General features: G+C 42.9%; 1 protein-coding gene across 4 annotated transcripts in view; it reads left to right on the forward strand.

Moving 5' to 3' along the window:
• The window catches only part of arhgef25a (Rho guanine nucleotide exchange factor (GEF) 25a), a 50925-nt gene extending 35069 nt beyond the window's left edge, over positions 1–15856 (forward strand). For all 4 annotated transcript variants that reach the window (XM_086038745.1, XM_086038753.1, XM_086038761.1 and 1 more), the window contains 12 exons: positions 1965–2031; positions 5997–6100; positions 6216–6285; positions 7631–7720; positions 8997–9089; positions 9377–9427; positions 9527–9604; positions 9710–9901; positions 10701–10881; positions 12351–12568; positions 12650–12778; positions 14832–15856. In XM_086038745.1, coding sequence (XP_085894871.1) covers positions 1965–2031; positions 5997–6100; positions 6216–6285; positions 7631–7720; positions 8997–9089; positions 9377–9427; positions 9527–9604; positions 9710–9901; positions 10701–10881; positions 12351–12568; positions 12650–12778; positions 14832–14954 — 1396 coding nt within the window. In that variant the 3' untranslated portion in view covers positions 14955–15856. The remainder of the gene's footprint in view (positions 1–1964; positions 2032–5996; positions 6101–6215; positions 6286–7630; positions 7721–8996; positions 9090–9376; positions 9428–9526; positions 9605–9709; positions 9902–10700; positions 10882–12350; positions 12569–12649; positions 12779–14831) is intronic.
• Positions 15857–21789: the final 5933 nt, after the last annotated feature.

Here is a 21789-nt window from a genome sequence, read left to right on the forward strand (position 1 = left end):
TGTTGATGCCAAGTGGAAATGTTGGTATGTTCAAAAGCTGTCACTGGTTGTTTTGCTGCTGTTCCCCTTTGGAGTCACTCAACTGTCGTGTGTCCTGCAAGTGTTATATCAGGACACAAAGGCAGGAGAAGCTTGGTCATATTGCTCGTGTTTCCCGTCCGTCCAAAGTTGTCATCTCTGGTCGTGCTATTTAACAGTGAAAGCAGAATTCTTCTAATCACGCTCTGATTTGCATGGAGTCGATTGCCACAGTTGAACCTTCGCTAAGATGCATTGTGCTAACCGTGTTAGCTCCAGTGGCTAGCATTAGTTACAGTTTGGAGCAGGCAAAGGTGTGCCTTTTGATTTTTAAGGTGGATTAAGTGAAGATACGGCTTCATCCAGAGAACAAAAATAACTTTTCTCTGAAACGGAATAATGTGTGCCGCTACTTTACTGTCGGCGTAACATGCACAAGTGAAAAAAAGGCCACTTTGTTTTCGTGACATAACAATGTATTCTCCGAACAGTAATACTCAGAATTCTTTTAATATCAATGTTTTGTTTTTTTCCAACTCACATTTTGTCTTTTCATGATGGCTCAGAGTGGAAAATTCTTAAATTCAAGCAACTGAGATCAGAATGAAATTACTACTCTAGTGAGATGAAAACGCTTTGATGGTTTGTCGTGAAGCTAATCCTTCGTGATCATTGAAGTGACCCTTGAATGACGTTTCGGGGAAGTGCATTTTGTCTGCACGGACGCTTAAGTTCTAATTGAAGCAATGCATTGAAGGCGTTTTTCCGGTGGGCCAAGTAGTTCTGTGTAACAGACCGTGTTGAATGCAGTGCTGAGATCCAATCAAATGAAACCGGAGCAGAGTCTCTGGGCAATGTTGTGGTCAAGGCTTGACTGGAAAGACTCACTTGCATCATGCCAAGGATGTACTGCGCTGTGTCACTGCCACAATTTGCGTATAATGGCGGATCTTGATCTATTATTAGTCATGTTTGAGGTCTCAACATTGGTGATGAAGTAACAGCAGCAGATTCTGAAGACTCCATGTTGATTGTTTGCCGAGATTAAGAGAATTTAAAGTGAAATTAACACAAACATATTGTTTTCAAGAATATGTTCCCAGCAGGCCCACTGGTTGAAACAAGACATTCTGATTGATATTGCGTTTGTGGAATATGAGTTAAGCAGCAAAATCCACCCATTTTTAGCCATCAGGGGGTGGCCATTTTGTCAATTCTGTTGCCTGAAAACGACATCACGACTGCTCAGGGCTCAGGTAACGACCAATCACGGCTCAGCTTCAGAAAACAGGTCGTTACCTGAGCCCTGAGCAGTTGTGATGTCATTTTCAGTCGACAGAAATGACAAAATGGCCGCCCCCCTGAGATGGTTAAAAGTGGGTGGATTAACTCTTATTCCACAAACGCAAAATTAACCAGAATGGCGTGTTTCAACTAGCATACAACATATTCTTGAAAAAAAACATGTTAGAACGTATTCTTGAAAAAAAATATGTTCGGGTTGACTTTGTCTTTTAATAAAATGCAGGCTAAATATCAAGAAAGGGAAACTTTTTTTCCCAATGCGGACAGGTCGCATTATGTAACTTGTGATACATGCTAATGATTTCATTCATTTGTGATTTTTCACAGTCTTTGCTTCCCCTCTTGTAACAAAATGTGTTTATTTGAACGCACACACACGGCGTCGTTCTGAGTTCCCAGAATGGCTCAAGATAAACTCAGCATCCATCCACCGCAATCTCTGTCCATGTTCAGAAGACCAGGACGGGATTTAGAGTTGTTCTAACCAAATAGCTTTCTGCTTTCCAGGAAACAAACTGTTGCACAAGTCACGTTTTTAGTCAGCCTATGTGTAACCGGAGAGAGAGCAAGTCAAGGTTTTAGCACTGTGAAAAATGAACTCGGACTCGCATTCTTATCTTTGAACATTTGTCTCTTTCCAGGTACGTACTGAGGGAGCTTATTGAGACGGAGAAGCATTATGTAGCAGACCTGGGCCTCATAGTGGAGGTAAAGCGAAAAGAATTCGGAATCCTTATCATTAGAATTTTGACATTTTTTTCCTGCCGGCGCTGTCTCCGGTTTGAAAGAGATTTGAGGAATTCTGAACTTGGGAAGCATGGAGGCAAGCGATGCCTCTTCTGGTGCCTGACGTAGCATCAAAAACGTCGGTTCATACAGAAGTCTTCGGAATATATCATGTCGGAATGAATACGCTGATGGATTATTGCCGCTTTTTTGGGTTACTTTTTTTCCCCCCATGTTCACATACATGCAGGAAAAAGAAATGCACTCTTTACTTTTAGCATGACAAGTGTTTTAGTTTTAATGAAATCGTCTGGCACGTGTAATTAGTGTTTAGGGGTGAGGATTAAAGTTAGGGGGTTACAATGCGGGTATAAGATTTTAGCCGCTAACATCCACCATGTCGTAACCAATTCCACTCCCAGCTGACTCTTGTTTACCAATCATATTTCTTCTTCTACTCATAAACGCTGCAATGACAATGTCACTACCATCACTTACAGGCCAATACCAGCTGCTCACAGTACCACCACCCTCACTAGCTCCCCCTGCAGGCCCTCATTATCATTACCACTATCGGACAATTTTCCCATTGAAACCATCACCGGCAGACGCTTCCCTTGCACACACAAACAACGTGGTTTTAACAGTGGTAATCTAGTATATGTTAATACTGCTCATTCGTACCACCATGAGCGCACGTCCAGCACAATAATTAATCTGGCCGTGCTGAACGTGCGCTCCCTTTTAAACAAAACTTTTATCATAAACGACCTGATTCTAGACAATGATTTACATGGTATACTTTTGTCTGAGACATGGCTTGGTACAGATGCTCCAGTTGCTCTCAACGAGGCTTGCCCACCGAATTTTAACTTTTTATTTTCTACAAGGGATGGCAAAAGAGGAGGCGGGACTGCATCAATTTTTATTAATACTCTTTTATCAAAGGAGATCATTTTTAGCAGCTATTTATCGTTTGAACACCATGCCTTTGTTTTTAGCAGTCCCCCTATTCTCTGCATTACCGTCTATAGACCTCCCCATCATTCCACTTCTTTTATTACAGAATTTTCAGAATTCTTATCCATTTTATATTCCAGTTATAACAGGATATTAATAACTGGCGATTTTAATATACACATGGACAACATCTCGGATCCACTATCCAGAGATTTTTCAAACCTTTTAAACTGCTTGGATTTTAAACAGCACGTCTTGCAGCCAACTCACAACAGAGGACACACCCTGGATTTGGTTATAACCTATGGCTTGTCTGCTGGTGTGTCCTCTGTTGTTGACTTGGCAGTGTCAGACCACTACTGTGTCTATTTTAACATCGCCAGTTTTAACCATCTAGCAGTCCCGGTCAGAACAGTGAAGAAACGCTACCTATCTTCTGAGGTGGCAGCAAATTTTATCGAGATCTTAAAAAACACTCCTGCTGACATTTTACCTGCACCCTGTGATCTTATTGTTGACAATTTTAACCTACATCTTAAATCATCATTAGATTCAGTAGCTCCACTTTTAATTAAAACAACAAAAACAAAGACTGTACCCCCGTGGAGAAACAATGCTATCAAAATATCAAAGAGAAAATGCAGGAGTGCAGAGAGGAGGTGGAGAAAAAGTAAACTTACAGTACACTATGAAATTTTATGCGAACAACTGAAATCTTACAATAAAACAGTAAAACTGGCAAGATCTTCCTATTTCTCAAACCTCATTACAGTCAATAAAAACAACCCCAGGGTTCTCTTCTCCACCTTTGAACTTTTAACTAGTTCTGATTTTAATAAGTCCCCACAGAGACCAACAGATGCTCTCTGTGAGGACTTTGCAGACCACTTCAGAAGTAAAATCGATGACATAAGATCCAGTCTTTTAGCCCGTCAAAACACAAGTTTTAATAAACCCGGACAATCATATTTACACGAGGAAACACTGGAAAGTTTTGCCCTGGTTGATGCAAGGACACTTGTTCGAGTTTTCTCCCAGGTAAACCCAACAACCTGCCTTTTGGATCCAATTCCCACATTTCTTTTTAAGACATTTTATGGATTTTTTGAAGAACAAATTTTAAATATAGTCAATTGCTCTCTTCAGACAGGCGTCTTCCCCGCTGCCTTTAAAACGGCGGTGGTGAAGCCCCTTCTGAAGAAGAGCGGTTCTGACCCGAGCGTTTTTAATAACTACAGACCCGTATCCAACTTACCGTTTTTAAGTAAGATTTTAGAAAAACTGGTTTTCATCCAGTTGAATCATTTTTTAAATACAAATAATATTTTTGAGAAATATCAATCTGGTTTTAGGATGAACCACAGTACGGAGACTGCTCTTTTAAGGATCTTAAATGATATTAGGTGCACTGCAGACGTGAGAAAACTCACAGTCTTGGTGCTACTGGATCTAAGCGCTGCTTTTGATACAGTAGATCACCAAATTTTATTAAATAGACTTAAAAATCTAGTGGGCATCTCTGGTACTGTTTTTGACTGGTTTTATTCCTATCTCACAGACCGATATTTCTTTGTAAGTATGGATACTTGTTCCTCTAAAACTCATGAAATCAAATGTGGGGTTCCTCAAGGTTCGATTTTAGGCCCCTTACTTTTTAATCTTTATATGCTTCCCCTCGGGGATGTCATCAGGGGACACGGCATCAGCTTTCACAGCTATGCTGATGACACGCAGCTGTATATTGCCGTGTCTCCTGATGACACAGGACCCATTGATACCCTTTTAAATTGCATTTTAGATATCAAGTCATGGATGGCAGATAATTTCCTACAGCTCAATGAGGACAAGACTGAGGTTTTAGTTATCGGTCCCGAAGGTCAGAGAGAGAAGCTTTTACCAAAACTACACATTTTTAATCCCTCACACTGTGTGAAGAACCTTGGCGTCATTTTTGACTCTGAGCTCAGTTTTATTCCTCATATTAAAAATGTAACCAAGATTGGTTTTTATCACCTTAAGAATATCGCCAGAGTCCGCCCGTTTCTCTCTCAGGCTAACACGGAAGTGCTGATGCATGCCTTTATTTCCTGTCGTTTAGATTACTGTGATGCCCTGCTCTCTGGCCTCCCGAAAAAGAGCATTTCACCACTGCAACTACTGCAGAATTCAGCCGCTCGGGTGCTGACGAGAACCAGAGGGCGGGAGCACATTACGCCAGTTTTGAAATTGCTGCATTGGCTCCCTGTGTGTTTCAGGATCGATTTTAAAGTACTTTTATTAGTTTATAAATGTGTTAATGGTCTTGGGCCATCTTATTTATCTGATTTGCTTTTATCATACCAGCCCTCGCGGATCCTGAGGTCCTCTGGCGCCGGCCTTTTATTTATTCCAAGGGTGAGGACCAAAATGCATGGCGAGGCTGCATTCAGCCATTTTGGTCCTCACCTTTGGAATAGCCTGCCAGAGGATGTCAGGTCTGCAGAGACTGTTGATATTTTTAAGAGGAAGCTCAAGACACACCTTTTTAGTTTGGCTTTCAACAACTTTTAAATAATTTATCTTTTCTTTTGATTGAAGATAATTCTATGTTTTGCTTTGAATGTTTTAAAGCACTTTGAGTTGCATTTTTATGTATGAAAAGTGCTATATAAATAAAATGTGATTGATTGATTTTACTTGGCGTACCCAACGGGGCAACTTGGCCGACTGTTGCCAGAGTGCGCTTGCCGTCTCCCCGGTGAAGTGTGTTGCGGCACAGCTACTGGAGTGTAGGGCACAAGATTTTTGCACACAAGCTTTTGCTGGCTCAGCGACTGCATGGAAAATAGTCAAGTTCACTATTTGGGTTTGGTGGTGGTTAAAAAGTAGTAGTCATGGGGAAGCGAGCTTTCCAGCTAATGTCCACTTTCCACACATCATTGTGATTGGGAAAAGTAGTGCGAGGACCACATTTGTGAGCACTTTGCACTTGTGTCATTCTCTTGCAGGGCTACATGGCCACAATGAACTCTCAAGGTATACCGGAGGACATGAAGGGAAAAGACAAGATTGTTTTTGGGAACATTCACCAAATATTTGACTGGCATAAAGAGTAAGGCCTCCATTTTGTTTCCCGCTGCCTGCTGCGTCGTGTTAAGTGCAGTCCAGCGGCACAATGGCTCAGGAATGATTGCATACATGTGTGCATGCTTGTGTTTTCTCTCTAGCTACTTCCTGGGAGAGCTGGAGAAGTGTGTGGCAGAGCCAGAGCGACTGGGTCAGCTTTTCATTAAACACGTGAGTAGTGCTGCAGTGCGCACACACACACACACACACATATATTTAAAAAAAAAATATATATAAAAAAAAATATATATATATATACAGTGTTGATATTATAGTGTATAGTTATTTGAACCGTCATCATCTCAAAGGAGCGCACCTCAGTGGAGCACATTTCAACCAGCATCAGTGGATTAACTCTGCTTGTGTGCTTGACTTTGTGAGGCGCTTTTTAGCGAAAGTAAGGCACAGTGGCACGATGGAGAATACCCACCAAAGGTTATCCTTGAAGTTAGCAGATGACTAAACTGAAGCAAAGTTTAGCGCTGTTACTTTTATTTGGTTGGCGTTGTGCTTCCTGTTTTTGTTCCATTGACGTCGACTTGATTGGACAGTCATTTCCATACTTCGATATTTGGCATTCAACAAAGATGTTCGCTTCAACTAACTGAATTATTAACACATGTAACAGTGATGTGCAGTGTAATGTGACTTTTGCCTTAATCACAAAATATATTTTGTGTTTCATATAAGTGTTTGGACTGCTATGGAGTCACAGGGCTAACACGGGCTTCCAAAATTCGATTTATTTGTATTGGTTAAGTGGTAACACATGTCGACATGACTAATTCGGCCCTGTCTGATGTTGGATGAAGTCGCATCTCTGTAACGCTTGAAACAAGCCGCTGAGGCTCAGTAGGTGAGAAAATGGAGGGGCGAGAGAAACTTGTAACTCAATCTGAGTCTGGTGTCACACTGTGAAAACAAGCAGAGGGGGAACTAATCCAAAGCAGACGATCCGTCCAGTCTGCTTTCAGCAAGAGCGACGTCGCCAAAACGCGGCACGTGGGCATGCGCGAACACTCGGCCTTACAAATGTAAGAACAATCCAGGCCAGGCCAGGCCAGTGTTGCAAAATGTCCATAGTCAGGTGGGGCAGCTCAGCGGTTTCTAAGTAACCGAGCTTGTTGCTAGGTACAGCCTGCTGCTGCTGTCGACGGCCCCGGAAAAGGCTCCGGTTACACGTAGGCTAGCCTGGCTAAATTATACATAACCTATGCGCTCCATTAGGACGCTCAGGACAAACGCCCCCCCCCCCAAACAGTCAATTAGTCACAGAAGAGCGGCTGCCAACTTGGCTTCATTTCTCTGAAACAAATCATTCTCACAAAGACTACTTTTGTCCCAAAACAAGCGCTTTCAGCACTTTGACATACCAGATATCGTTTCAGCGTTTGCACTTCAATTGAATAATTCCTCTCCTCTATCAAGGCGAAGCATTGGGAATCGCTTTAGGTTCCCTTTCAGAGAAATTCAGACACTCAGGTTTGCCCCACTCACCCAATTGTTTGCCCTGCAGGAGAGGCGTCTGCATATGTACGTGGTGTACTGTCAGAACAAACCCAAGTCGGAGCACATTGTCTCAGAGTACATCGAAAGCTACTTTGAGGTGAGCATCTCGCACTCCTTCAGCAAAAACTGAAGGCTTACCGTCTGCAAGCTTCACCGCACATTTGTTGCCAATTACAATTTCTTCCTTAGGGAAGAGTGGAAATGATCATTTTGTTGCCTTCATTGACCTCTACAGGCACTTTTCGACTTTCTAAACTGGTATACAAGTGTACAAATGCATTATTAGTCAAATGATTTGTGTTACACCTCGGGGGTCTCACTTTTTCACATTCTTGCTTGTCACACAAGTTTAAAAAGATGTGAAGCACGGTAATACATCACAATTAAACATTTAATTTACCTTAAAGCGGAAGTCAACACGAATATATTGTTTTTCAAGAATATGTTCTACGCAGGCCCACTAGTTGAAACAAGGCATTCTGATTCATATTGCGTTTGTGGAATAAGAGCTAATCCACCCGTTTTTAGCCATCTCTTAGGGCGGCCATTTTGTCACTTCTGTCGCCTGAAAATGACACAAAGCAATATGAATCAGAATGCCATGTTTCAACTAGTGGGCCTGCATAGAACATATTCTTGACAAAAATATGTTTGGGTTGCTTTTCCTTTAAGTAACAAATGAACGCTAATGCTGGAGTCGTCTGAATATGAGTCCGCTTACGTCACCTCAGCATGAATGAGTATGCCGGAACAGAGCTATTAGAAAACCTTGGATTTTCTTTTTGAATCAAAATTACTGATACGGCATAAACTGCATTGCAAATAAGTCTCACAAATGACTTGTCAATGTGCACGCTCAGCAATACATTTACCGGTAGTCAAACAAATTCATTTGGAAAAATGACAACACAACAATGAAGTTCAGGCAAAGCGACACTTTAGATTAAATAAATAAATAAATAAAAATCACAAGAAATAACCGCGTCCGAGTCTAACCATCGTGAGAATTCATCAAATTAGAGCAAAGCTAAAGCTAAACAGCTATCCTTCATAATGTGACAAATGTGAGACAAATGCATCATAACACATGAATCGCCATATACATTATTATTCTTACAAATGATTCGTGTTTCTGCTAGACGGATGAAAATCCTCTTTTTCAATGTCAATGTACTCATTTGTCCCGAGTGTTGCAGAAAAGACACACAAAGCCCCCTCACTCGTCCGCTAAAGAAAAGAAAAAGAAAAAGCAGAGTACCTGCAAGACCAACATTAAAATAGCACTTGCTGCTTTGTTTACGCGTCGCGCTCGCGGGTGTCACCGTTGTTGTGTCCACTTTGCTTCTATACGTTTCTATTTTTCGTGCTTCAAGGAGCTGCGTCAGCGGCTGGGTCACAGGCTGCAGCTCAATGACCTGCTCATCAAACCCGTCCAGAGGATCATGAAGTACCAGCTGCTGCTCAAGGTGAACAGAATTCCATTCCCATGGGAGAGCGATATCAAATTCCTCATCAATTGCGGCACACAGAGCTCTTGTACCGTACCGCATGGCTCTTAGTAGACTGCGCACATCTTAACACCAGGGCCATTTCGTCGACTGTCGTTTGGTTGTGACGAGAAGTCTTAAGCTAAAAGCTTGTGCTTAGAAAACAAATGACAGGTCCATTGAGGACAGATGAAAACGGCTCCACATTTTTTCACCTCTGCGTCGCAAAGCTGAACTATTTCCCACGCTGTCTTTTATTGGAGCAGGACTTCCTGAAGTATTACACCAAAGCCGGGATGGACACAGAGGAACTGGAGGTGGGAGTAGCGAGCTTTGAAGCTTAAAGTCTTTCATTTTTTTTTTTTTTTGCTTTCACCTCACTTGTTGTTGTTGTTTATTGTTTGCGTTTGAATCAGAAAGCAGTAGAAGTGATGTGCTTTGTGCCAAAACGTTGCAATGACATGATGAATGTGGGCCGACTCCAAGGCTTTGAGGTGAGTCCCGGGGCTTTTCAAGACAAAAACACGCGGCTCCTTGTGCCAACTATAGCGCAACCGCTTCCTCTTTTTGTTGTGTTTCTCTTGTGCTGCACGTACCAGGGGAAGATCACAGCCCAGGGGAAGCTGCTCCAGCAGGACACCTTCACCGTTACAGAGCAGGACAGTGGCTTCCTGTCCCGAGCCAAGGAAAGAAGGGTCTTCCTGTTTGAGCAGCTGGTCATCTTCAGTGAGCCCATTGACAGGAAGAAGGGCTTCTCACTCCCTGGGTACATCTTTAAAAGTAGTATCAAGGTGAGTGCCTGCAGAAGAAACAAGGCCTCATAAAGTACGTACACGCGCAACAAAAAATGGTCTGTTGAATTGTCTCATCTGGATACATTTTTCAGTAGACTACACATCTACTTAAAAAAAAATGATCTGGCTCCAGATGATTTTATTTCGTACAACCTCTTGACGAAATAAAATGAACATATTTCCAAACTTTCCATTTTTTTTAAATCAAGTCAACTGTGTTTATTTAGAGCTTCATCACAAAGAAGTCTCAAAGGGCTTCACAAGCACACAGTTCACAAAAGTGAACGACATTCGCAGGTCTAAAACTCTCCATCTAGGTAAGAGAAAACTCAGAAAACGCTTTTAGGGGGGAGGGGGAAGAAAACGTATCACAGCTGACTTGATCCCTCTTCCAGCTTGACCAGGCAGCAATAAATGCCAAGTGGGCAACATTAAAGCGGAAAGTCAACCCAAACATATTTTTTTCCAGATTATGTTCTATGCAGGCCCACTAGTTCAAAACAAGGCATTCTGATTAATTTTGCGTTTGTGGAATAAGAGTTAATCCAACCGTTTTGAGCCATTTTGTCAGTTACTGGCAACTGAAAATGACATCACAGTTGCTCAGGGCTCAGGTAACGACCAATCACAGCTCACCTGTTTTCTGAATCTGAGTCGGAACATAAAGGCAGCAAGCGCCAAGCCAAGTAATATTTCACGAGTAAGAAACCAAACCTTCAAATCACATGTGAGCGCCAGTGCGAGTTGATTGGCAACAAGTCAACAGGACGGAGTTCTCACACGGTCTGCGTTGCAGGTGAGCTGCTTGGGGGTGGAGCCCGCCGCGGAAGGTGACGACGCACGTTTTGTGTTGACATCGCGCAATCCCGATGGGAGCGTGGTGCGCTTCCAGTTGCTGGCCTCGTCCGCGGAGACGTGCAGAGCCTGGGTCGACGACCTGCTGCACATCTTGGAGACGCAACGCAACTTCCTCAACGGTCTGCACTGTCACTTTCATCCATGGCCGATTAGGCAGGCTAAATATGTCACACTCGCTCATGTAAAATTTCAGGCTGACTGTGGAAACATCAGCATGTCATCAGTAATGATGAAATGATTGGACTGAAAAAAAAAATCAAAGTAGAGCAGGGACCAGAGAACTAAAATGGAAAATCTATTGACGTAATCTTTATTAGTCATTTTTTTACTCCACATTGGAGGAGACAGGGTAGCTTTGCCTCACCTGCCAGGTTGTAGCCCACCATCCGTCCGATTAATATTGTTATCTACTACAGCAGCTGTCCTAATACCTTTGTCTCTATTGTATATAGAAATAAAACATATATACATATACCGTATGTATAGAATTATGCAATTTTACATTATCCACCCATCAAATCAAATCAAATTTTATTTATACAGCACTTTTCACACATAAGATGCAACTCCAAGTGCTGTACATGAAAAACGTCAAAATACAACATGAAAAAGAGAACCCGCCCCCGCCGTCCCTCCCTCCCTCCCTCCCTCCCTCGCAATATACACAAAGACAGACATCCACAAGCACACCTGCACGCACACACACACACCCGCACACACACACATATATAACCTTATAAAGAGACATGGCAAGGCACAGAGAAACCATATGAGGAAAGAGTACCCAAGGGGAGCTCGTCCACGCTGAGAGGAATGACAGCCCATGGCCACGGGTAGCACCACCGCCAAAGAGCCCCCCGGGGCAGACCCTAAACATAGCGCATTGGAGGCCAGCCATAACTCCCAGCGCGGAGGCCCCCCTTGAGGAAACACTGGAGGTAAAAGCTGGATGAAGCTAAAAGGCAATGACAATGAAGCTAAAAAGACAAAGCAATAAAAGAAGCTAAGAACTATAAAACAATGAGATTGGATGAAAATAGTAAGAGACTAAGAACGATTATCTAAAAGCCGAACTAGAAAGGTATGTCTTGAGCTTCCCCTTAAAAATAGCAACAGTCTCTGCGGACCTATGGCAGGCTATTCCAAAGTTGAGGACCAAAATGGCTGAATGCAGCCTCGCCATGCGTTTTGGTCCTCACCCTAGGAATAATTAAAAGGCCGGCGCCAGGGGACCTCAGGATCCGCGAGGGTTGGTATGGCAAAAGCAAATCGCATAGATAAGGTGGGCCAAGACCATTAAGACATTGATAAACGAATAAAAGTACCTTCAAATCACACACACACACACCATCCATGTATAGCGCTAGTCCACAGTCAAGTTGCAGTGAACTGGAGCCTATTTCAGCTTTGGGGTTCACCCTGGACTGGTTGCCAGCTAGGCACACATAGTAAGAGCAACCTTTCCCAAATTTCGAGCCGAATGTGCAAAAAAACGCTCATACGGCCAATTTTTCCCATCAAGCATTGACATGTCCCGGGTCCTGCAACGTATAATCAATTGTCTTGACTTACTCGCTGTTTCTTTCAGCCTTACAATCGCCTATTGAGTACCAGCGGCGAGAAAGCAAGTCCAACAGTTTGGGCCGCTGCATGAGACCGCCCGTGTCCAGCGGCAGTGCCCTGAGACCCCACTCGTCGGCTTCCATCGACCGCCACAAGCTGCCCTCCCTCCATTCTCATAACATGTCCCTGCCCGCCCTTCATCTGCCGGCCGGTGGACCCAGTGAGACCTGCCTACCGCAAGATGTCGGTTGCCTCCAAACGCGCAGTCACCTTGTTGGGGACCGAGCAAATGCCCCCTTGAACACAATCTTTTTGCATTTGCAGCCTGATGTGGTGCGGCCGTGCCCTGCCGACTGCATTTCTCCATCGCGCGTTCAGCTCAACTTGTCTGATTCGCCCAGCTGTGCCGCCGTTTCAAATGGGCTGCACACAACTTCCACACAAGCTACACAGGTAGGGCCATTTTTTTTTTTTTTTTTTTTTTTTTTTTACTCCAAAATGTTGAACAGATTCGGGAAGAGATTAAAGTCACTTTAGGCCTCAAACCCAGTTCAACTCATGAATTAGTGGGACTAATACAGGCACAATGGCAGATAGTGATTTGGTCACACTCGCACACCTTGAGGGCGCATCCATGACAAGACTCACACAAGTCGCTAGTGAGGCATAACAGAAAGCATGCGAGTTCAAACCTCTCCCTGGTAAAATACTTTTCCACCCAAACGTATTTTTTTCAAAAATATGTTCTATGCAGCCCCCCCTTGTTGAAACAAGGCAATGTGATTCATATAAAAGATGAGTTAAGCAGCAAAATGCACCTATTTTTAGCCACCTCAGGGGGCGGCCATTTTGTCACTTCTGTCGACTGAAAATGAGATCACAGTTGCTCCGGGCTCAGGTAACGACCAATCACGGCTCAGCTTCAGAAAACAGGTCAGCCGTGATTGGTCGTTACCCGAGCCCTGAGACGTTGTGATGTCATTTTCAGTCGACAGAAATGACAAAATGGCCGCCCCCTGAGATGGCTAAAAACGGGTGGATTTTGCTGCTTAACTCATATGCCGCAAACACAATATTCATCAGAATGCTGAGTTTCAACTAGTGGGCCTGCATAGAACATATTCTGGAAAAAAATAGGTTTGGGTTGATTTTTAATCCAAGGACCTTCTATTCTTAACATTATTCATTTATGCTTCTCCTCTGGCATTGTACCTGAAAGACAGCCGTTATTAGATCCTAACTCAAAAGACCCAACCTTCACCTGAGCAACTATGGACAAGTGTCAAATATCCCCTTCAGCTAAAAAATAAATAAATAAATAAATAAATAAATAAAAAAATCCTAGCTGAACTATTTCAGTCCACATTCAGGAATGACCACTCTGAGAGGAATGAGATGGCCTTCACAGAAGCCGCTAATGATCTTTTACTAGCTAGGGACAGCGATACCTCATCGATAGTGTTTTTGCCTTTGAGACCATCAACCATAAACTTGAAACGTGTATCTGTGCTAAAGGCTAAGCTAGTTTAGATCTTATCCCTCAGAGAGGACGCACAATGTGACAACCGTGCTGTCGTGTCACCTAGCAGTTTTGGTCCGACACTGAAAAAAGTTGTTATTGAATTTACTCCATTTTATTTTGTCTTACTCAGTCTTACTCAACCTTCTTTGTCTACTTAGAATTATTATTTATTGCACTTTCTATTCTCTTTATGGCGATTTCTACAGCACTTCTGTAAGTGACTGCACAAGCTTTTCTGAAAGCCCTTTTTCAAACCACAGAGCCATTCGCCGTATTATGAAAGCCTGTATAAACAGACCCACCTTGGCGGAAAGAAACAGTGAACAGAGCCAAGACGTGGATTCGCCGAGGGCAAAGTGGGCTTGAGAGAGCAATGCGCGTAAACATTGTGGAAATTGTGATGGACGGATATGCGATCGTCAAGAGACTGAAAAAGTCAGTGACACATCAACAACATATTTCAGTACTCGAGCCACAGAATCCCGCAGCAGCTGGTGAGTCTTTGGAGACTTTTTGCAGCAGCCTGACCATATCCGGAATATCAATTTTTAATCACGTTATGCAAAGCAGGGGAAGATTTTTCTCCAAATATCAGGTTAGTCTGATGCATGCTGCGCTCGAGTCTTACTTGACTCTCTGCAGCTCCGTGGGGCTCGCGTCTCACAGGGCAGCAGTCGTCCAAGCGCTTTCTCATTTGACTCAAGCTGGAATGGCTTCGTACATAACAAACAGGAAGCGGGCTGAGCCACATCAGGAAGTGGGCAAGCGATGCCTATCAAAAGCAGATCAAAATTGTCGGCTTTGGCTCAATAGGAGGAACTTCACATGGAGACGGCAAACAAACGCCGCATTGCTTTCGTTCGCGTCGATATCAGCGTGTTGATGAGCAGCGCTTGTCTCGTGCTGAAAAGTCAACGGCAACTTGAACAAATGGCGTCGAAAAGCTTTCCGTGGGTGTGACGAGTATTCCCTTACTGCCCGCAGAGAGCAGGCGACGGCTGGCGCCGGGGACAAGCGGCGGATTGCGGAAGCCAGGCTCCATTTTCGGGTCCCTCGGCTGGCCGACGGCCGAGCAACTTGGCCCAGCTGGCCGAAGATGACCTTTGAACTCTCGGACGCTTTCGCTCTGGTGAGCCTGAGGAGAAGTTCACGTCTGTTGCTGCACCTTTGAGCTTTGAAGGAACTTTAGGCAGCACCTGTAAATGACTCCTTTTCTTTTTTAAAACAACAAAAGTGGTGGCGAGCTGTGGCCACTTTGTCTGCACATGAACACAAATCAGCCTGCAGGATGTCGCCGGGCACTCCAAGGAAGGACAATCAGTGTTTATAGGAGGGCTTGGACTATCAAATGTTCATTCCTAAATTGGGGAGGTCACTGGATTGTGCCTTTCAGTTGCTATGCGCCAATGTATGAACGTTTTTGGTTTTTTTTGTCTTGTGCATGAGAGTGTGGAAGGATGTGCATGGGCTCTTCCTGTACTCTCTGGTAATACGACACAAGTGCAGTTTTACACCTGGCGCTTGCCCCACAGGAAACACTTTGATTGCGAACATGACACCAAATTCAAGAGAGAAGGACTTGCTCTCTGCTCTATGCTTACAACTCGCATTGTGTGCATGGGCATATTTTGCTTTTCCATTCTTTTCAGTAAAAAAAAAAAAAAAAAAAGAAAAAAGAAAAGAAATATTAATAGAGTTCCGCAGCTGAAGGCCAAGTGTGAGCAGCGACGAGCACGCAGTCTCTTCAGACTCATTGCTTGGATTGTGCTTTTGCAGGACCGAAAGAGACCTCTAGAGGGCGCCAAGCGTCAGACACTGCTGCAGTAGCCAGGCTGTGTGCTGGTTTGTTCACCGCAAAATTCTCTGGTGTATCTTTTATTTTATTGTTGTTGTTGTTGTTGTTTTAAATAATTGTTTTAAACTTTCCTCCAACGCTGAGAAGTGACTTTTTGTTTCAGAGGACAGATACATGACAGTGATGTCCAAGAATTAAAAACCTGTAATCATGATTTGCTCTCGTGATTTTTCCGCACCTTTTGCTTACATTAACCGGTGGTAGGAATCATTGTACCTGAGTAGATTTCATAGATACATTAACTGTATTCGAGTATTTTTTTCCGACATCTTTCCCTGGATTTGTAAAGCTTGACTTCCGAATAAGCAAGTACTTTTTTTTTTTTAAAGCTCTGATGACAACATGATGGCACAGATGAATTAAGAGAAGTCAACTCAATAGCGATTGAGATCTTTATTCACTGACTGCGATTTTGTGGTCTTATAAGGCAGACGAAGAAGAAAAACAGATTAGAGCAACGCAAGAGAACGTGAACGACGACGGCAACAGATTGGGAGAGTGAAGTCATTCGCCATCTATGGAAGAAAGTTGTTTGATGTTGTGGGACGTAAGAATGGGTCAGAGTGAATGTGTTGTATTGTGGCAAGTGCAACACCTCCAGCGTCTGTTGGTTAGCACATTTCTCGAGGTTTGCATTGTTGCGGGGCATGTAGCCTTTTTTTTTTTTTTTTAACCAGTTTCCAAAACGGGTATTGTTCATTATTGACAGTAAATATATACTGTATATATTTTTGAATTTTGTACTTGAGTAAATTTATGTCAGTATTTTTTACTTTTTCTTGGGAACAGTTGAATTGTTTCTTTCCGACTTTTGCCAACACTGTCATGAACATCCATACTCTATTGAATTTGTTGAAGCTGCGAGTAGAGGCGGCTGCAGCTTTTCAATGCAACAACAAAGAAAAAGTCCAACAGAGCCACCTAGAGGTGGTCTTTGGATGTCCTATAAACGGAAGAAACAAGCAATTAATACAGATGTCGCTTCCGTCAATATGTCTTCTTCATTTTGACCACTAGAGGACGACAAAGCGCTTCCTCTTCAAATATTATCTATTTATCTATCTATCTATCTATCTATCTATCTATCTATCTATCTATCTATCTATCTATCTATCTATCTATCTATCTATCTATCTATCTATCTATCTATCTATCTATCTATTTTTTGGGGGGGGCAGTAAGAATAATGTAATTGTTTTCATGAACCATAGCGGGATGTTCCTTCAACGTGTCCCTTCATCAACGGTCAGTGATGGACATACCCTATTTTGAAACCCTAACCCTACTATGAAACCCTAACCCTAGTTTCAAACCCTACTTTGTAACCTTAACCCTAATTTAAAACCCCACTTTGTAACCCTAACCCTAGTTTTAAACCCTAGTTGGAAACCCTAACCCTAGTTTGAAACCCTAGTTGGAAACCCTAACCCTAGTTTGAAACCCTAGTTGGAAACCCTAACCCTACTTTGAAACCCTAACCCGAGTTTGAAACCCTAAACGTAGTTTGAATCCTTAGTTTGAAACCCTAACTCTACTTTAAAACCCCACTTTGAAACTCTAACCCTAGTTTCAAACCCTACTTTGTAACCCTAACCCTAATTTAAAACCCTGCTTTGAAACCCTAAACCTAGTTTATAAACCCTACTTAGTAAACCTAAACCTAATTTAAAACCCCACTTCGAAACCCTAACGCTAGTTTCTAACCCTACTTTGTAACCCTAACCCTAATTTAAAACCCTAATTTGAAACCCTAACCATAGTTTCAAACCCCACTTTGTAACCCGAACCCCAATTTAAAACCCCACTTTGAAACCCTAACCCTAATTTGAAACCGTAATTGGAACCCCTAACCCTAGTATGAAATCCTAGTCTGAAACCCTAACCCTAGTTAGAAAACCCTAGTTGGAAACCCTAACCCTACTTTGAAACCCTAGCCCGAGTTTGAAACCCTAACCCTAGTTTGAAACCCTAACCCAAGTTTGAAACCCTAGTCTGAAACCCTACCGCTAGTATGCAACCCTAGTCTGAAACCCTAACCCTAGTTTGAAACCCTAGCTTGAAACCCTAACCCTAGTATGAAACCCTAGTCTGAAACCCTAACCTTAGTTTGAAACCCTAGTTGGAAACCCTAACCCTACTTTGAAACCCTAACCCGAGTTTGAAACCCTAAATGGAAACCCTAACCCTCGTTTGAAACCCTAACCCTAGTTTTAAACCCTAGTTTGAAACCCTAACCCTAGTTTGAAACCCTAGCTGGAAACCCTAACCCTAACTGGAAACCCTAGCTTGAAACCCTAACCCTAGTTTGAAACCCTAACCTTAGTTTGAAACCCTAGCTTGAAACCCTAACCCTCATTTGAAACCCTAACCCTAGTTTGAAACCCTAATCCTAGTTTGAAACCCTAGCTGGAAACCCTAACCCTAGCTGAAAACCCTAGCTTGAAACCCTAACCCTAGTTTGAAACCCTAACCTTAGTTTGAAACCCTAGCTTGAAACCCTAACCCTCATTTGAAACCCTAACCCTAGTTTGAAACCCTAACCCTAGTTTGAAACCCTAGTTGGAAACCCTAACCCTAGTTTGAAACCCTAGCTGGAAACCCTACCTTGAAACCCTAACCTTAGTTTGAAACCCTAGCTTGAAACCCTAACCCTCATTTGAAAACCTAACCCTAGTTTGAAACCCTGAACCTAGTTTGAAACCCTAACCCTAGTTTGAAACCCTATTTGGAAACCCTAACCCTACTTTGAAACCCTAACCCGAGTTTGAAACCCTAACCGTAGTTTGAATCCTTATTTGGAAACCCTAACCCTAGTTTGAAACCCTAGTTAGAAACCTGAACCCTACTTTGAAACCCTAACCATAGTTTCAAACCCAACTTTGTAACCCTAACCCTAATTTAAAATCTCACTTTGAAACCCTAACCCTAATTTGAAACCATAGTTGGAACCCCTAACCCGAGTTTGAAACCCTAGTCTGAAACCCTAACCCTAGTTTGAAACCCTAGTTGGAAACCCTAACCCTACTTTGAAACCCTAACCCGAGTTTGAAACCCTAGCTGGAAACCTTAACCCTAGTTTGAAACCCTAACCCTAGTTTGAAATCCTAGCTAGAAACCCTAACCCTAGCTGGAAACCCTACCTTGAAACCCTAACCTTAATTTGAAACCCTAGCTTGAAACCCTAACCCTCATTTGAAACCCTAACCCTAGTTTGAAACCCTAACCCTAGTTTGAAACCCTAGTTGGAAACCCTAACCCTACTTTGAAACCCTAACCCTAGTTTGAAACCCTAGCTGGAAACCCTAACCCTAGCTGGAAACCCTACCTTGAAACCCTAACCTTAGTTTGAAACCCTAGCTTGAAACCCTAACCCTCATTTGAAAACCTAACCTTAGTTTGAAACCCTAAACCTAGTTTGAAACCCTAACCCTAGTTTGAAACCCTATTTGGAAACCCTAACCCTACTTTGAAACCCTAACCCGAGTTTGAAACCCTAACCGTAGTTTGAATCCTTATTTGGAAACCCTAACCCTAGTTTGAAACCCTAGTTAGAAACCTGAACCCTACTTTGAAACCCTAACCATAGTTTCAAACCCAACTTTGTAACCCTAACCCTAATTTAAAATCCCACTTTGAAACCCTAACCCTAATTTGAAACCATAGTTGGAACCCCTAACCCGAGTTTGAAACCCTAGTCTGAAACCCTAACCCTAGTTTGAAACCCTAGTTGGAAACCCTAACCCTACTTTGAAACCCTAACCCGAGTTTGAAACCCGAGCTGGAAACCCTAACCCTAGTTTGAAACCCTAACCCTAGTTTGAAACCCTAGCTGGAAACCCTAACCCTAGCTGGAAACACTAACCCTAGCTGGAAACCCTAGCTTGAATCCCTAACCCTAGTTTGAAACCCTAACCTTAGTTTGAAACCCTAGTTTGAAACCCTAATCCTCATTTGAAACCCTAACCCTAGTTTGAAACCCTAGCTGGAAACCCTAACCCTAGCTGGAAACCCTAGCTTGAAACCCTAACCCTAGATTGAAACCCTAACCTTAGTTTGAAACCCTAGCTTGAAACCCTAACCCTCATTTGAAACCCTAACCCTAGTTTGAAACCCTAACCCTAGTTTGAAACCCTAGTTGGAAACCCTAACCCTAGTTTGAAACCCTAACCCTAGTTTGAAACCCTAGCTGGAAACCCTAACCCTAGCTGGAAACCCTACCTTGAAACCCTAACCTTAGTTTGAAACCCTAGCTTGAAACCCTAACCCTCATTTGAAAACCTAACCTTAGTTTGATACCCTAAACCTAGTTTGAAACCCTAACCCTAGTTTGAAACCCTTGTTGGAAACCCTAACCCTACTTTGAAACCCTAACCCGAGTTTGAAACCCTAGCTGGAAACCCTAACCCTAGTTTGAAACCTTAACCCTAGTTTGAAACCCTAACTGGAAACCCTAACCCTAGCTGGAAACCCTAGCTTGAAACCCTAACCCTAGTTTGAAACCCTGTTTGGAAACCTTAACCCTACTTTGAAACCCTAACCCGAGTTTGAAACCCTAACCGTAGTTTGAATCCTTATTTGGAAACCCTAACCCTAATTTAAAACCCTACTTTGAAACCCTAACCTTAGTTTGAAACCCTAGCTTGAAACCCTAACCCTAGTTTGAAACCCTAACCCTAGTTCGAAACCCTAACCCTAGTTTGAAACCCTAACCCTAGTTTGAAACCCTAGTTGGAAACCCTAACCCTAATTTAAAACCCTAACCCTAGTTTGAAACCCTAGCTGGAAACCCTAACCCTAGCTAGAAACCCTACCTTGAAACCCTAACCTTAGTTTGAAACCCTAGCTTGAAACCCTAACCCTCATTTGAAAACCTAACCCTAGTTTGAAACCCTAAACCTAGTTTGAAACCCTAACCCTAGTTTGAAACCCTATTTGGATACCCTAACCCTACTTTGAAACCCTAACCCGAGTTTGAAACCCTAACCGTAGTTTGAATCCTTATTTGGAAACCCTAACCCTAGTTTGAAACCCTACTTTGAAACCTGAACCCTAGTTTGAAACCCTAACCATAGTTTCAAACCCCACTTTGTAACCCTAACCCTAATTTAAAATCCCACTTTGAAACCCTAACCCTAATTTGAAACCATAGTTGGAACCGCTAACCCTAGTTTGAAACCCTAGTCTGAAACCCTAACCCTAGTTTGAAACCCTAGTTAGAAACCCTAACCCTACTTTGAAACCCTAACCCGAGTTTGAAACCCTAGCTGGAAACCCTAACCCTAGTTTGAAACCTTAATCCTAGTTTGAAACCCTAACTGGAAACCCTAACCCTAGCTGGAAACCCTAGCTTGAAACCCTAACCCTAGTTTGAAACCCTAGCCTGAAACCCTAACCCTAGTTTGAAACCCTAACCCTAGTTTGAAACCCTAACCCTAGTTTGAAACCCTAGTTGGAAACCCTAACCCTAGTTGGAAACCCTAACCCTAGTTTGAAACCCTAACCCTAGTTTGAAACCCTAGCTGGAAACCCTAACCCTAGCTGGAAACACTACCTTGAAACCCTAACCTTAGTTTGAAACCCTAGCTTGAAACCTTAACCCTCATTTGAAAACCTAACCCTAGTTTGAAACCCTAAACCTAGTTTGAAACCCTAACCCTACTTTGAAACCCTAACCCGAGTTTGAAACCCCAACCGTAGTTTGAAATCCTTATTTGGAAACCCTAACCCTAGTTTGAAACCCTAGTTGGAAACCTGAACCCTAATTTGAAACCCTAACCATAGTTTCAAACCCCACTTTGTAACCCTAACCCTAATTTAAAATCCCACTTTGAAACCGCTAACCCTAGTTTGAAACCCTAGTCTGAAACCCTAACCCTAGTTTGAAACCCTAGTTGGAAACCCTAACCCTACTTTGAAACCCTAACCCGAGTTTGAAACCCTAGCTGGAAACCCTAACCCTAGTTTGAAACCTTAACCCTAGTTTGAAACCCTAACTGGAAACCCTAACCCTAGCTGGAAACCCTAGCTTGAAACCCTAACCCTAGTTTGAAACCCTAGCCTGAAACCCTAACCCTAGTTTGAAACCCT

The sequence above is a fragment of the Filicampus tigris genome, chromosome 1, assembly GCF_054856515.1.
Source record: "Filicampus tigris isolate MCC_2025a chromosome 1, RoL_Ftig_1.0, whole genome shotgun sequence".
NCBI lineage: Eukaryota > Metazoa > Chordata > Actinopteri > Syngnathiformes > Syngnathidae > Filicampus > Filicampus tigris.